General features: G+C 48.9%; 1 protein-coding gene across 10 annotated transcripts in view; it reads right to left on the bottom strand.

Annotated features, from left to right (window-relative positions):
• Positions 1–13,593: 13,593 nt before the first annotated feature.
• The window catches only part of PUM2 (pumilio RNA binding family member 2), a 65,891-nt gene continuing 63,226 nt past the window's right edge, over positions 13,594–16,258 (bottom strand). For all 10 annotated transcript variants that reach the window (XM_051613506.1, XM_051613508.1, XM_051613498.1 and 7 more), the window contains one exon: positions 13,594–15,545. In XM_051613506.1, coding sequence (XP_051469466.1) covers positions 15,414–15,545 — 132 coding nt within the window. In that variant the 3' untranslated portion in view covers positions 13,594–15,413. The remainder of the gene's footprint in view (positions 15,546–16,258) is intronic.

Below are 16,258 nucleotides of genomic sequence, written 5' to 3'. Positions count from 1 at the left end.
GGGGGGAAAGGGCTGCTTTTAAAAGAAGCCCCCTCCCGACAATTCCCCCCCCCCTTCCTTCTCCTGGGGTGAAGAGCAGCTCTTCCCCTCCTGCCTGGCCTGTGCACAGCTCACCTGGGCAGCAAGGAGGAGGCAGGCAGCCGTCCTGCAGCAAAAAAAAACCCAACAAAAAGACAAAAACGACACACCGAGGGCTAATTTTTCATTATTATTTTTTTTTTCAGCCTGAGCTGGAGTTCCCGTTCACTTCCCAGTCCGTTCAAGTTGTCCCTGGTTGTTTTTTGGGGGGGTGGGTGTGTGACAGCACACGCCGAAGCGTTGGCTGTAAGCGACGCGGCTGGGGGTGCGTGTGCAGACCCCCTTAAGAAATCAAATCGAACCAAAAGGAGGCAGTTTTTAAGAGTGAAAAGCTGCTGCTGGGAGCTTCAGGAGTGCAGGTTTGGCTGGATGGCCCCCGGGCACCAGGGGCCTGGCACAGGTGAGGGATGTGGCCAAGGGGCTTGGGGCTGGGCTGCCCTGGGACTGCTTGGGGGGGGGGGGGGGGGTAGCCAAAAAAGAGACATAACCAGTGTTTCCTGGATGCTCAGGGGGGCTCTGAAATGGTGTGTGGGCCCATCTCTGCCAGACCCAGGATCCCTTCCCACAGCTGTGGCCCAAAGGCTTAATAGACCTAATTGGATATTCAGTGTGGCTAAAGCTGTTGTGATTTTATCACGTGTCTTTAATTAGCTTGCTTTCTTTCCCTCTCTTTCCAATTACTCATGTAGCCTTCCTCGGGATGACTCCTGCCACCCTGCCTCTCCCTCAGACGAGCTACAGCCACCACGTTCTCCTCCCCGTGATAGGGCTGATGGGGAGAAGATAGCACCCGTGGGGCTCCACGGCCAGGAGGAGGTGGGATGGGGAGAGGGTGTAAAATAAAAATCATGGGGCCACGTGGATCCTGGGATCCCACTGAAGGGTGGGGGAGAGTCTCCTTTCTGCGCCACATCTTGAACTTGAGGCAACCAGGACAGCGGAGATGAGACTTTTTTGGGATGGGGCTTGGGATAGAGATGCTTGGTGTGCTGGGGCCTGCAGGGCACGAGGGTGAAGGTGTCACCTGGGCATCCAGCTGCAATGGTGTCGCCAGGAATTGGGAAGTGCACACCGGGCATGGTCAGCCTGCTCAGCTGGCTCCAGGGTAGCAGAGGACGGCTTGGCCAAGGTGGCATCTGCTGGAACCCTTGCAGGCATGGAGGAGGGATGGAGACACTTCCACGAGGGCTTTCTCCTGGGAGCAGGAGCGAGGCAGCAGTGGAGTTGTGGGATGGATGGATTTCGTGCGGGTGTGTGTTCGGGGGCTGGCAGATCAAATGGTGCTGTGGTTACTTCTCTCTGGATTTGCTAGAGAACATGTAGGGCCTGATCGGGATGTTCTGGTCGGGATCTGTGAATGGGGTAAGGGAAGAACAATGCTGCCTTTGGGAGCCAAGTGTTTTCAAGTGACATTCCCGTGCCCTCTGCTTGATCATTGAAGCATGCTAAGTATTGTGGTTTCAGTCAAAAGAGCTCCATGCTGAAAAGCCAGATGAGACTTGTATGGAAAGGAGTTTCTTGGCAGCCCTGAGCTCAGGGGATGATAGCAGTTGGTCGCCTCTGCCCAGTACAGTGGGAGCTGTGGGGATTTCCCAGAACTGGATCAAGGGCTTCCAGCAGTGTAGCCCAATTGAACTCAGCCTCCCTGGGGACAAGGGGCTGGTTTGAACTGTGTCCTGCCATGGGAAGAAGGGAAACACAGCCAGGGCAGGAATCCAGCCCGCTGCTTCCGCCACCACCAGAGGCAAGGAGGGAGCAGGGATGGCAACTGCTGCTTCTTGGGCATCCGCCACCATTCTTCACTGTGTCCTGCAGCAGAAGCCATCGTTCCTCAGCCCCTAAGGAATCTGAGCATCACACAGCAGCAGGAGCTGCCTGCCTGGCTTTCCAGGAGTCAGACCTACCCACAGTAGAGCGTGAGGATGTGGCCCCTGTCACCATGTGTCCTCACCTCATATTTGCCCACCAGCAGCAGGGCAGGCTGCAGAGCAGATGACTGCCTCTTCTCCTGAAGCCTGGTGCCACGTGTCCTTGGATGGTTGATTAATGGACTGTGGTCAGAGGGGATGGGGTTAGAAAAAGGTGATTGTGTTCTGAGTTCCTTAGCAAGGGCTGGATGGTACCTGTGGCAGGAAGCTGGACGGGTTAACGCATCGCATCTCAGTGGCTTCACTGGTTGACAAACCCCTCTGAGGATGTTACAGCCTGACAACTTGGGATGGAGAAGGGGAGAAGATTCCTTAGTGCACGGTGGGAGGTTGGACTATATGCCAATGCTGGAATGGCTTGAAGTGTACAGCCAAGAGTACAGTGTGCCTGCCTGCTGGGGTCGTGGAGCTGACAGCTCCCTGCTCATGAGACCTCTCTGGTTGGTTTCAGATAGTTGGCTTCCCTGCTGATGATTGCCATTTTCTCAGTTGTTGCTTTTCTGCCAGAGAGAAAGCTCTCTTTTTTTTTCTTTTTCTTTTTCTTTTTTTTTTTTTGTCCCCTCTTTGGTAGCTGGGTTACCTAAAGGGGGCTTAAAAGGGTGGGAAACCTCCTGTGGTCCTCGTGCATTTCACTTCTCAGCCACAACGTGTAGATGAGGCTTGGAGCGACAGCCGTGACTCTGGGTGGTGGTTGCTGAACAGGACTGAGGAAAGAGACACGGGGCAGTTACAGGGTGTTAAATACATTTAGCTTAACTTGTTCAAATTAAATCTATGCCAGAAGCTGGTTGGAGATGGTGGGAGATGCACCTGAAACAAGTGATGGTGTCTGGCAAGGGCTTGAAGAACTGTCACTGATGTTCCCTTTGGAGTCTGGGTTTTTCCTGTGGATGGTCTCTCAGAAATGGGAGCTGGCAATGAGAGGTCTTGGTCTGTGGCCTCAAATCTGGGGATGGAAGAGGAAGAATTGTTTGTCTTGAGAGGACCAGCAGGAGGTTGGGGCAGTGTGGCTGGTGGTCTGTTTGGAGACCAGGAAGGTTTGCAGAGTTTCATTCCTGGCTAGCCTGGATCTTCTCCTCTCCTTCACTCTTAAAGTCCCTCTGGCCAGTGTTTCTGTTACCCATGGCTCACACCACACCCTCTTTCTAACTCCAAGAACATGTCTGCAAAGGAAGCAGTCTGGATCTCCAACCTGGTGTTACCAAAACTTGTCTGCCAGCTTGCAATGTTTGGTATCCAGTGGCTGTGTGGCCAGCAGGTCTAGCGAGATGATTCTCCCCCTTTACTCGCCTCTCGAGAGACCTCACCTGGAGAACTATGTCCAGTTCTGGAGCCCCCAACATAGGAAGGACATGGAGCTCATGGAGAAAGTCCAGAGGAGGCCACAAAGATGATCAGAGGGCTGGAGCAGCTCTGCTCTGGAGACAGGCTGGGAGAGCTGGGGTGTTCAGCCTGGAGAAGAGAAGGCTCCAGGGAGACCTTAGAGCACCTTCCAGTGCCTGAAGGGGCTCCAGGAAAGCTGGGACTTCTTCCCAGGGTGTGTAGTGAGAGGATGAGGGGTAATGGTTTTAAAGTGGAAGAGGGGAGATTTAGGTGAGACATTAGTAGGAAATTCTTGAGTGTGAGGGTGGTGAGACCCTGGCCCAGGTTGCCCAGGGAAGCTGTGGCTGCCCCATCCCTGGCAGTGTTGAAGGGCAGGTTGGATGGGGCTTGGAGCAACCTGGGCTGGTGGGAGGTGTCCCTGCCCATGCAGGGGGGCTGGAAATAGGTGATCTTCAAAGGTCCCTTCCAACCCAACCCATTCTATGCTCCTGGGAGCCCAGACACTCTGGTCCCCAATTACTGAGACCATCACTGTGTGTTCAGAATCACAGAATGACTTTGGTTAGAAAAGACCTTAAAGATCAGCAAGTCCAGCCGTCCAAGTGCTGATTATTCTTTCTCAGGAGAAGAAATATTCCCATTTGGTCAAAAGGTGTGGCCCCCAAACAACAGAGGGGTATCTCCTGGTGGCCAAGTACAGTTAACTCTTCCTGCCTCCTCCCATGCCTTGGTGAGCCTTGTGCAGTGTGGGCTGGATGCACTTTTGCACGGATGCAGAAGGAATGGGTTCCGAGCCTTTCAGATGCCACCTGTGATTTATGGCAGGCTCACCTGCACCCACCCAGTGCTTGCACAGGGAGATCTGATTTTACTTGTTCCATCCGGCCACCTTTGCAGTGAGTCAGACATCTCTGAGCAACTCCATCTGCCTCCTGGCTCTCACTCCCAGGAAGTGAGGGACCAAAGGAGGCTTTCCCCCAGCCCACCCCAAGGCCGGAGTGTGAAGTTAGCCTGAGGGGATGTCTGCTCAGATCTCCTTTCTCCTCCTCCATGTCATGCTCTGCTGGAAGGGATGACCTTGCTTATTTGGTCAAGAATAAGCCTCCTTGCAAAAACTCTGAGGTTTCTGGGGTGGTTGTGTTTTGTTTTTTTTTTCAGCTTAAACAATGCAATGTTTAATGGTCCAAGTGTCAGTGTAGCTGCAGTGTTGGCTTTATAGATACCAACTGAATCAACTTGGCTGCTTCTCCCAAGAATTTGGTGGCTTTTTTTCCTTCTCCTCCATCCCCTCCTCCTATGTGTTGCTAATGAGAACCCCTGGCTGGACACTGAAAACTGCATATGAATGTGTCTGTGCCACTAACCAAATGTTTCTCGACCTAATTCAAGCAGAGCTTCCTTTGGCAAAAGCCCAGCTGGCAGGGACATGCCACTTTTGTGATAGTTTTCATAAACAGCTGTGAAAAAAAGAAAACACAACAAAAACCAGCTGCTTTTCTTTGATGCTGTGTGTGAGGGCCTTGTAGGATCCTGTGTGCTTGTTACAGAGAGCCTCAGAGCTGGGTTTTGAGGGCTGGGGCATCACAACCTACAGAGGGGTTTCCCATTAGCCTCCCTAGGGTTTGGCTGCAGTTACCTGGGGTGTTGCCCACAAGAAAAGACTCTTTAAGCTCCCTCTTAATGAGGTCTTTTGCTGTAATACTGGCTGGTGCTTTCACTGTTCAGGTATTTTGGCCCACCAGTCTCACGGCTTGTGGACTAGGCAAGGTATTTCTCAAAGGACTCACCTGAATAACCACTTTTCTTTTTTTCCCCCTGCCCAGGCAGAGGCTGCTGCACGTCTGTGATTCACTTCCCCGTGCTGGCAACTCAGGACAACTCACTTGCAGTGACTAACACTGCTTTGCAGTGCGTGATCCCTCTCACCTTGAATAATTTGAGCACAGAATGGGGTTTGCCCTGGCATGAAAACGAGTGGGGAGAGAAAGGTAGCATGATTTTTCACCAGGGGTATTATTTTTCACCAGAGAGGGTAGTGGTAGGACAAGGGGTGATGGTTTTAAACTGCAAGAGGGGAGATTTAGGTCAGACATCAGGAAGAAATTCTTCACCATGAGGGTAGGAAGGCACTGGCACAGGTTGCCCAGGGAAGCTGTGGCTGCCCCATCCCTGGCAGTGTTGAAGGCCAGGTTGGATGGGGCTTGTGCAGCCTGGTCTGGTGGGAGGTGTCCCTGCCCATGCAGGGGGGTTGGAACCTGATGATCTTTAAAGTCCCTTTGAACCTTCACCATTCTGTGATCTCCAGGGACATACAGATGGGAGCTGCTGCTGCTGGGAGCTTTGGAGGTGGTGGGGGAAAGAAGAACAGGGAAGACAGAGCCCACCTAATTTCCGTGGCATTCCCTGCTTGGTACCTGCTGCCTTGCTCTCTGGCAGCCAGCCTGGCTCTTCCAGGGGGGTTTCCATCCATCCTGTGGTCGCACAAGGGGCTTTTTTTGCAGACCAAGAGTTGCAGGTTGGATGCCTGAGCTTCAAACACTCTGACTGTGGACAAGAAGTTAGAGCCTTCCTAGCTGCCTCCCATCCTGCAAAGTAGGGGCTGTGATACTTGGTGGCTTGGTGCCTTGGTGGCTGCTGTGAGAGTAAAAACAAGTATCGTTTAAATCCTACAGCTGGCTCTGGCAGTGCCACAGAGACCCATTATTTGCCCAGGAGAGGTGGGGATTCCAGGTCAAATGAGGTATAATCTCTTATCAAAGGACTCCTGTATTTTATCTGTGTATTCCTTTACTGTCCTTGTTCATGACAGAGGCTCCTGGATGCTCAAATAACTCACATAAAACTTCAATAAAAGTTCTCCTTCTGGGCTGTAATGTCTGTTTTTCTCTGACCTTACCAAATAGACAATGTACTTCTGAAGTTTGCTATCAGTTGTTGCCTAACCCAGTGCTGTTCTGCTGGTTGAAAAGTCCCAAACTGAAGGAGAAAAACTTAGAGAGAGTTTTAACCAAAATACAGAAATACTCAAGTCTCCCCAGGAACCATATGAACTCTGTGCTTCAGCACTGTCCCTTTTAAACAGCCAGGTGACTCGGGGTAGGTGTTTCTGCCACATGGAGAATTGGAGTGAGCACGTCTAGCTTCAGGAATTCTGCCAAAGCAGGTTTCATACTCCTATGTATGCAAAAGAGCTTGTGGTCTTGGAAGCAGCAGATGCTGTAGCAGAGCAGTCAGGAGAGCAGGGTTAGGCTGCAACAGGGGTTTTAGTTCCATTTCAGTCGCTGCTGGTTAGAGCAGATATTTGCAATGCTGTGAAAAATACTGTTGGTCTTTTTCTTTTCATCCAGCTGGTGTGATCCAGCTGAGGAATGCTGCTCTTGGGATAACTTCAGGTGGTGTCCTTTCCTCTTGCTACCAGCTGCGACTGTGCCATGAATTTGATGTGATGTAACAGACAGGTTTTCTTCCTGATTAACCAGAAGGATGCACCTTGCTGTAATTATCATCCTTCATTTAGCATTTCGAGGCCACTTCCCCATTTCTGCAGATGTTGGGTGTCTCAGGGCTGTGTGCAGCCACCCACTGCCATGCCCCTCCAGGTGGTGCAAGTGTCTCTCAGCCCTTGCTTGTCATAGTGTTGATTCACCCACTGATTCCCCACCCATCCTGTCTCATCCTTCATGTGGGACCTTCTCACGCATTGGGCCATGAAGATGATCTGAGGGCTGGAGCTATGGAGACATGTCTCTGCTCTGGAGACAGGCTGGGAGAGTTGGGTTGCTCAGCCTGGAGAAGAGAAGGTTCCAGGGAGACCTTAAAGCACCTTCCAGTGCCTGAAGGGGCTCCAGGAAAGCTGGGGAGGGGCTTTTCACCAGAGAGGGCAGTGACAGGACAAGGGGTGATGGTTTTAAACTGCAAGAGGGGACATTTAGATGAGACATCAGGAAGAAATTCTTCCCCATGAGGGTAGGAAGGCACTGGAACAGGTTGCCCAGGGAGGCTGTGGCTGCCCCATCCCTGCAGGTGCTCAAGGGCAGGTTGGATGAGGCTTGTGCAGCCTGGGCTGGTGGGAGGTGTCCCTGCCCATGGCAGGAAGGTTGAAACCTGATGATCTTTAAGGTCCCTTCCAACTTTCACCTTTCTATGATTTCATGATTCATTAGGAGAAGGCGTTTTCCCAGCTCCTGTTGTCACCCCACCTGGGAATGTTGTTGCTGTAACCCCCATTCCAGGGAGCTTTGTGCTCCTGTGCCCCAGGGCTGGAGCTGGCACAAGGCTGGAGCAGAGGCCAAGCTGTGCATGATGTCAGCATGACTGGTGATTAAGTGGTGATTAACCAGCACCCTGGGAACATCTGCCCAGGTGGGAGGCAAGATGCATGGCCAGAGGGAGGAGAGCAGGGAGCACAGGAGGGAACAGACATGGGTGAGGAACGGGACCAAAGCAAGGCCTGTGACCCCACTGGGCCTGGGGTGGGTCTCTGCAGTGCCCAGCTCTGAGCAGCACCAGCTCTGCCACAGTGAACACTGACATTTTAAAGCCTTTTTTCCCCCCCCCCCCCACTCTTTTGTTTGATTTCTTTTTGGGTGACTGCGAAATTAACCAGGCTTCACAGGGAGGCCTGGAATGAAGGTTTTGCTGTTCATAATGGTGCCTTGTTATTATTGTTTAAAGATACCACTGGGTTCCCCAGGTGCTCCTTCTCCCAGTATTGATAATCCACAGAGCCATTATGGTTGCTTATTACATGGTGGTTACAGAACCTCTGAGCACTGTGTGTTGATGTCTCTGCTTTGTTTCTCCCTCTCTCATCCCATCCTGTTCTGCAATAAAAAGCTCTTCTCACTCCCACCCCCAACAAACTCTGGGCCTATTCCCGTCTTCTATTTCCTTCCTTCTCCTTTTAACCACTCATTTATAAAAAGTTCCTGGTACCTTCTAGGTGAAGAGACCCATTGTCTGTATGAAGGTGTCCCATGCCATCTTAGATGCCCTTCTAGAGTAGAAGGTAGAGGGTAGGCTGAGGCAAGCTCCTAGGGGACATCCACCTGCCCTGTCCAGGTGCTCAAGGGTGTCTCCAATGGCACCAGATACCAAAGGAGGCCAACAGGATCTGTTCCCAATGTATGGGTCTTGGATGGAAGTGTCTACACCTAAACAGGAGTGGTTCTAAACTGGGATGGTGTCTCCCCCACAGCCTTGGGGGTGAAGTGTAGCTGTGTGACCCCTGCAGGAGGATCCCTTCTCCAAGTGGATAGTGGGAACTGGGCAGCACTTCACAGACCTGGAGAGTGGGTGACCTTTAATGCCCTGGATCAGTTCCCTGGGCTTTGGGTTCCCCACGTGCGGAGGGGGTGGCACACGGGGTGGGGCTGGATGAGAGCCCCTTTTCCAGCAGGATGCAAGCTCCAGCACGTATGACTCCCATACCAGGGTGAATAATCAAGCCCTTGGTTCTCATGAGACACATGACATTTCAAGGAAATAGGAGACATCATGTGAATGTTGGAATACTCGGGATAGTCAGTTTTCAAACAAAAAGGCTTTTTAAGAGCCAAATGGCCCAATGAGATCAATGTATAGCCTGGAGCTCTGACAGGGGTGAACTCTGCTCCATTCATCCCATCCCTCCATGCAGGGGGTTGGAATTGACTTTCTGGCTTGCACTGAGCTTGTCCATCCTCAGCTGCTCAGCCCAGCTTCATCCCTCTGTAATCCTTGCTTAACCAGTGACTGATGGTTGTACCAGGCCCTGGAAGCCAGTTCATACACAAAGGTGTGGAGCAGGGAACAGCACTGAGGCTGACCCACCTGACCCCAGCCCTACGGAGAAGCAACTTGGGCTGAATCCTTTCCCCAAGATCCCAGCTTGTAGGAGCAGATGGTCTCCTGAAACCTCTTCTCCTGGACTGATCCAGGGGAAGGGGGAAGCAATACTTTGTGATGCTGTATTTCAGCTCTTGTAGAGAAAGGGACATAAGGTTTATACAGGGGAGGAAAAAGAGATCCTCATTCCAACCAGGGAACTCTGAACTTCTGGTTCTGAGGTGGACAAGGAATGTGGTGCCTGGATTTGACACTCATGGGAGAGGAGCATGTAGCTGTGAATGTGCTGTCCTCACCCCTGGCTGGCCAGGATGGCTGGTGCCTCTGCCACCACCTTCCTGTGTGTTGCCCTTGCTGCAAGACTCCTTGCGGTTTCCATTGGCCCTCAGGAAGCAGTTGTGTATCTTTGGGAATCTTTCTTTTGGCACCTCCGTGAAGTGACCCCTGAAGCAGCTCTGCTGCTGCAACGCTGTGAAAAGCCCTTTGGCAGGAGTGGACTGTGGTCTTGCAGGCTGAGAGGACACAGCAAATGGGACCTGGAAGGAGAGGGACCAGCCAACTTGGCCAGTTCCTCACCAGTCCCTCTTGCTGATGTTGCTCTGCAGTGGCCCAGCACCAGGGTCTGTGCCCCCCAGCAGCCCAAGGGAGTGTCTGAAACCAGAGCCTATGAAGCTGCCATGTGCCCAGCAGCCAAGCAGGTGCCTTCCCTCTGCAGCCTCCACCACCTGAGCTCTGCTCTGCCTGGGAAGGAGGGTTGTCTCTGCCCACCTTAGGTTTGGCTAGGAAAAGATCTGGAGCAAAGCTGGGGAAGGGCTGCTGTGCTGTGTGGCTGCCAGGAAATCCAAACCCTCCAAGCAGGTTCTGAGCTTCCAATGAAGCTCTTGGGGCTCCTCAGCTCAACTTAGTAGGGGGTTTCTCAGTGTCCTGTGGTCTGGTACATCAGCTGTGTCACCTGCAGCGTGTCCCTGATCTAGGTTCTGTAGGGCTGGGCAGGTGCTGTGCCAGCAGAGGAGGAAGAGGCAGAAAGTCACTGCTGAGAGGGCGAAGGCTTTATTCCTGCGCTTCTCCTTGCTAATGAAATCAAGAGGGTCTTCAGAGTAGGTCTTCCTACATTTCAGCTGCTGTATAAAAAGCCTCTGGAGCACTTCCAGTTTGCTAATGATGGGGAATGCTGCTCCCAAGATCTATTTTGCATGAAGTGCGTCTGGGAGAATCGAGGTGGAGACGAGGATCCTGAGAGCAGAACCTACCCCCTCCCACCTGCTTCCTTTGGGAGTCATGCTCCATCTTGTGCTGCTTGTGATGCAACGAATGGTTCGAGCTGTGTTCAAAGCCCAGCCCAAATTCAGGAGCAGAAAGTGAACCCACCCAGCTCCCTGTGGTTAGGACATACTCCTGTGAAGTGAGGGAGGTGGGTTTGAAACCCCTGAGGCTGATCAAGGAAACGAACTAATTCAAGCGTTTCACTTGCTGGGCTAGTTCCCGAACCACAGAGCCAGCAGGCAAAAGGAGCAGGCTCTGTCCACAGGGCTGGTGGAGGAAACCCTCCTGCACCACCTCCCTGAGGAACACCAGCAGCTCCCTGTGAGCTTGCTCTTCCCTACCGGGTGGTGGCTTCCCCAGAGCCCCCAGGTGCTGAATCTTGCTTCCTAACACTGGGTTTTGGTTCCCTCTCTTGGATAAAGCACTTGCCTCCTTTCCTCAACCCTGGCACTGCACTAGCAGGGAAAAGGTGTTTGTCTCTGGAGAGCCAGCAACACGCCATGGACATCCTTCCATCCTTTCTGCAGGGGAGGAGGTGACCCATGACTGGTCTTTCTGTGGCACTGGTTTCTAACCCCTTCTGGTGATGGAGTGGGGGAGACCTGGGCAGCTCTGCTGACACCCCCAGCTCATCCTGCAGCACCAGGGGCAGGATTTACATTTGCAAAGTTCTCCCCAACTTCTCTAGCCCAATTCTGCACTCCAGCCCTTGAGGAACCAAGCAGAGCTCCAACAAGGATGTGCTATCCCTGACAAGCACCAAGATAACCCGTTCCCAAGCCAAGAAGCTGTCAAATCAGCAATCTCTGGGCACAGGTAGTGCCTGGGAGTGTTTCCACTCACAGGAAATTCTTCAGAATGGAACTTCAGACAGGGCAAAGGCCTGCCTGCAGCTCAGCCTCACCCCAACACCAGTGCTGCTCAGGGACCGACCAGACCTTTGGGTGGCTTCAGGTGCTACCAGCAGCTTGGCGCAATGTCAACCATCCCAGTGTTAAAGTGACAGATGCTCCTACCCTGCCGTGAGCTGGGGAGCAGGGCAGGGCTGGAGCAGCTGAGATCAGACACAGCACGTGGCTTTCCCCTTTCCTTCCTCAAACGGCAACACGGAACTACATCATCATGGAACAAAGGACAAAAGGATCTGCCACTCCCAGAGCACACACACTGACCAGCCCCTGTGCTGTATGAAACTCAGCACTGGACACTGTGGCTGCCCTGGCTGTAACCCCATAGCAGCCAAGGGCTTTTCTGTAGTTACCATTGGGTTTTAATGACCAGTCACTAGATCTTAAGAAGCTGTTGCAACTCCTCTCTCAGCCTTACTGCCCTGAATGACATGGTGGGAGTTGTCACCTCACTGTTTACCCATTTTCCTAGTTACTAGCACACTGAACATCCAGCATTCCCAGGGAACAAAACCGATTGACAGACCAACCCAATTATCATGCTACTACCCAGTGAAGGCCCAAGTATCTTCACATGCCTGTTCCTTAGAGCAGAGGGAACAGTGACTAAATTGGTTTCTTCATCTCCATCAGCACTCTAAAACATCTCAACATCATGCCCCTAGAAACCTCAATCCTTCCTATACTCCAAAGAAAAGAGTATCCATGGATCTTGCAGTCAGGGATGGAGGCAACAGGATTGTGGCTGTTCTGTAAAGGACCTCTTAGACAAGTCATCTTACACCAAAAAGCAGACCCTTGTGGTCAGACAGGCCACTTCACATCTTAAGCTAAATATTTTCCTTAAAAAAATCCTGGGCAGTAAGAGATGAGTGTGGATCCAGTGGTGCCACAGACAGCTAACAATCCTAGCCCTCCAAATGCTCAGAACCTCCTCCTGGATCCTGTGGTGTATGAAGAAACTGTCATCAGGCTACAAAATCCATACAGATTTTTTTGTTTGTTTCAGTATGAAGCTTTAGCTGCTCAGAACTGGCCTCTGGAAGCTCAGTGATCTAACACAGGGTTCTTCACCAACTGATTCCTAGATCAGATCCCTAGAGCCATGAGGACCTTTCCAATGCTGAGCTCCAGAGAGCAGGAAAGTCACGTAACGGAGAATGCAAAGAATGGCTGGTTTCCTACAGGAAAAACACAAGACCAGATGTATTTCACACAGTGTTATTCACACATTTTCATTTTGATTTTTACAGTATATACATGTGAACAATTACATTATTCAGTATGAGCCACCTGGAGTCAAACCCAATTATGCTGGTCCATAAACAATCTATATCACGAAGCGATACTTGAGCAAAAAGTCTAGTGGTTCTACCCAAAGCCTAAAATAGTTGAAAGGAAAAAACAGTGATTTTCATGTTCCTGGAGAGAGTTTGTGCAAAATGATTTTAGGAGAGTAAGTGGAGTATTACGTTCAAGATACTGAAAGCACTAAGGATGACAGTTGTAGGACTGTTTAAATTCCACCATGGCATGAGTGCTACAGGGACAAAGTACTGGGACATTATCAGTTTCTGTCTGGACGTGCCCAAAAGCCAACTTACTGTCTTCCACGTCAAAGAGAACGGCAGCTCTGGGGGTTAGAATGCACAGCATTTGTACACAGGGGAAAAATAGTCACTGAGAATTCCTGTGTCCAAGGAAGAGGCTGAAAAGTCATCCTTTGTGTGATGACGGGAAAGCTCTGGTTCCAATGACAGGGCTTGTACCTCTGGGGAGGAATTTTAGGAGCTGCCATGCAAAAAACTGATTAGAGTTGTGCTTACTGAAAAGAATGAGGCCTACATCACTTAAAGCAGGCACTACCGGACAGACTCAGGAGCTGGAAGCAGGCCAGGACAAGCTTCCCCATTTGCCTATGAATGAGGTAACGCCTCGGATGGATGTTTTCATCAGACTGATGTAAACCTGGTACCAACAGCCATGCCAGAGAATTCCTTACACAAGTTTATACCACTGCTGTTTTCCTTCCTCACCATCAGACCTCTGCCATAACAGCCTTTTTATTTGCTCACTGCTTTCCAACTATCTCCTTGAGCAAAACTTGAGGTTAAGCCATCCAAACGAAAAGTTTTACACAAAATACTTACTTCAACAACATACAAAGCACTTTCTTTATCTTTCAGAAACTGAATATACAAAGTGAGCTTTTTTTTTTTTTGTTTCGTTTTGTTTTGTTTTTTTTCTCCAAAATATTTCCATAGGCAAAGGATTAAAAAGGATTTTAATTATACACATATGGTCACAATTCTGCCTTAAAAAGATCATTGGGAAATGTACATAAGGCCGCTTGTAAATGTACATCATCTTTATGTTACTGTTACAATGTCATATGTCCAGAGAAAAAAATTGACAGTATCATACATATTTGCTTTACGCTGGGAGAAGGCTATTCAAAAATACAGTACTCTTCTGTACAAAAAAGAAAAAAAATCATGCCACATTTATTACTAAGATGGAAGAAGCATTGGTTTCTGTGCTAACCAACTATTTCAGTCCGTTTCTTGCTAAGCTCATTATCTCGACTTAAAATTTGAACAGGCTGATTTCCCAACGTGTCCTTCTGAACAGAATCAACAGCTATGTTATGAACAAAACATAATGTTCCTCACAAGAGATAAAAAGAAAGCCAGTTCATTTTTTCTGAAACCATATAAAGATAGAATTTAAAAAAATCACTTTTGATTTGCTGAAATAAATTTACATTATACAACACTATATGCCAGGGGGAGAAGAGGGAAGGGGGATATGAATATACACTAAAATGCAAATTTTTTTTGTCCCAAAAAGGGGTAAAACAAATTACATTTACAGCATGAAGGTTTACAAATGTACATCTGTACAACCAAGGTAAGCATCACTACTAAATTAGCAAGGCTTGTAATAAACATCAAAACCAGAGATTTGTTTTCAAACTGTAAACTTACACCTATAAACTACACGGATACAATGCATATATTTATAGGAAGCAAAAAAGCTATCTGAATATTTAATCAATCATGCTTAAATGTTGAGCTATCAAGTTTACTTTTCAGTGGCCCCTTTTCTCTCCAGCAATACCTATTTTTATTTTTATTTTTTTTCATCTACAGTGAGAAAGCAAAAGGAATGCTCAACACTTGCAAATCCTTACAATTCTATATGCAAAATAAAAAAATACAAATCTCTACTCTTCCTGCCTTGTAAAACTGACTGTAAAGTTCATACAGGGTCCACTCCTTTTCCAACAGTGTACTTTACTGAGTGGAGGTACCACCATCATTTTAATCCCTCTACCTTGTACAACAATTAAATATATAAGTATATACAGCACTTGTATTTTTTTTTTTAATACATTGCTAGAGAAAACCTTAGGGCACCATTTAAAAAATCCTGTATCCACAGCACGTGATGAAAACAACTCTTCTCAAGTTTCCACTGTCCTGTTATTCCCTACTTTAGTTTGCTGTGCCCTGTTTATTATCTGGACAGTATGTTGTGAACCACCAAAGTACAACTTAACTTTTCAACATGTTAAATAATGCTTATGCAGCTGATCCATTTTAATCTGGTATAAAAGACCTCACACAAAAGGGAAAAAAAAAATAATGATTAATTCTATATACAACTCTATAAACCTGTTGTGCTATGATGCTGGGTAGACCTACCAGATTGTGAGCCAGTGTATTAAAAGAATACTGTACTTTTTCCCTTTAAAAACTATTTCAGTGACTTTACAAGGTAAAAATTTACAAAATATGTGACAGCTATTTTGATACAATTACATCATATACAGGCATTCTGTGCTTTGCCAGCCATCCAATCTGATAGGTCTCCGGATCAGGGCTGGAGATATTTTTTCTTTTTTCTTTTTTTAATAATTCACTCCCCAAAAATATACACAAGAATAAAAATTTTACAAATGGATGAACAAAGTCAATAAATAGATTTAAAAAAATCAGAACATTTATAGTTAAGTTGTATGCTTTGATCATTCACAATTCATTCTTGTCTTCCATTTCTTTCTTGGTTTTTTTTTTTGTGGCTTTTACAGCATCCCATTTGGTGGTCCCCCAATGGGCCCCAGATCAGCACTGTTCTTCAGGTAATACTTTTCCAACTTGGCCAGAATGTGTTTGCCATAAGTGTATTTACGTAGAGTTGTGATGTGGGGTCGAATCTGGAAGAAGAAACCTGTTATTATTCCTCCCCCCTCAAACACTGTGAGTAGAGGTGACTAAGCTTTAAGAATATTATGTAAAAAATAGAAAAAACCCCAAACGTTAGAAGCCTGGGTTTCAGAATTTTGAAAGTTTCTGGAAAGATGTGAAATTGGTGATTTTGAGTCATGAAACAACTGATGTACCTGTCTCAGGAGAAGGGAGGTAGCCCCTGTGTGGGAGAATCCTGTTGGTGCCTGGAGCAAGGAGAGCTCCTGCAGGAATATACAGGGACTGTGTGAAACAGCCCAGGGTAGTCAAGGCAGTGACACTTTTGTCAGTGTTTGGAGATGAAGACAGGCCGAGTTGGGCTGTTCAGCCTGGAGAAGGGAAGGCTCCAGGGAGACCTTAGAGCACCTTCCAGGGCCTGAAGGGGCTCCAGGAAAGCTGGGGAGGGGCTGTTTACAAGGGCTTGTAGTGAGAGGACAAGGGGTGATGGTTTTAAACTGAAAGAGGGGAGATTTAGGTCAGACATCAGGAAGAAATTCTTCACCATGAGAGTAGGAAGGCACTGGAATGGGTTGCCCAGGGAAGCTGTGGCTGCCCCATCCCTGGCAGTGTTGAAGGGCAGGTTGGATGAGGCTTGTGCAGCCTGGTCTGGTGGGAGGTGTCCCTGCTCATGGCAGGGAGGTTGGAACGGGGTGATCTTTAAGGTCCCTTCCAACCTTCACCA

This window comes from Apus apus, chromosome 3 (assembly GCF_020740795.1).
Source record: "Apus apus isolate bApuApu2 chromosome 3, bApuApu2.pri.cur, whole genome shotgun sequence".
NCBI lineage: Eukaryota > Metazoa > Chordata > Aves > Apodiformes > Apodidae > Apus > Apus apus.
Note: the sequence above shows the minus strand (reverse complement) of the source record. Positions and strands in the feature narration are given on the sequence as shown.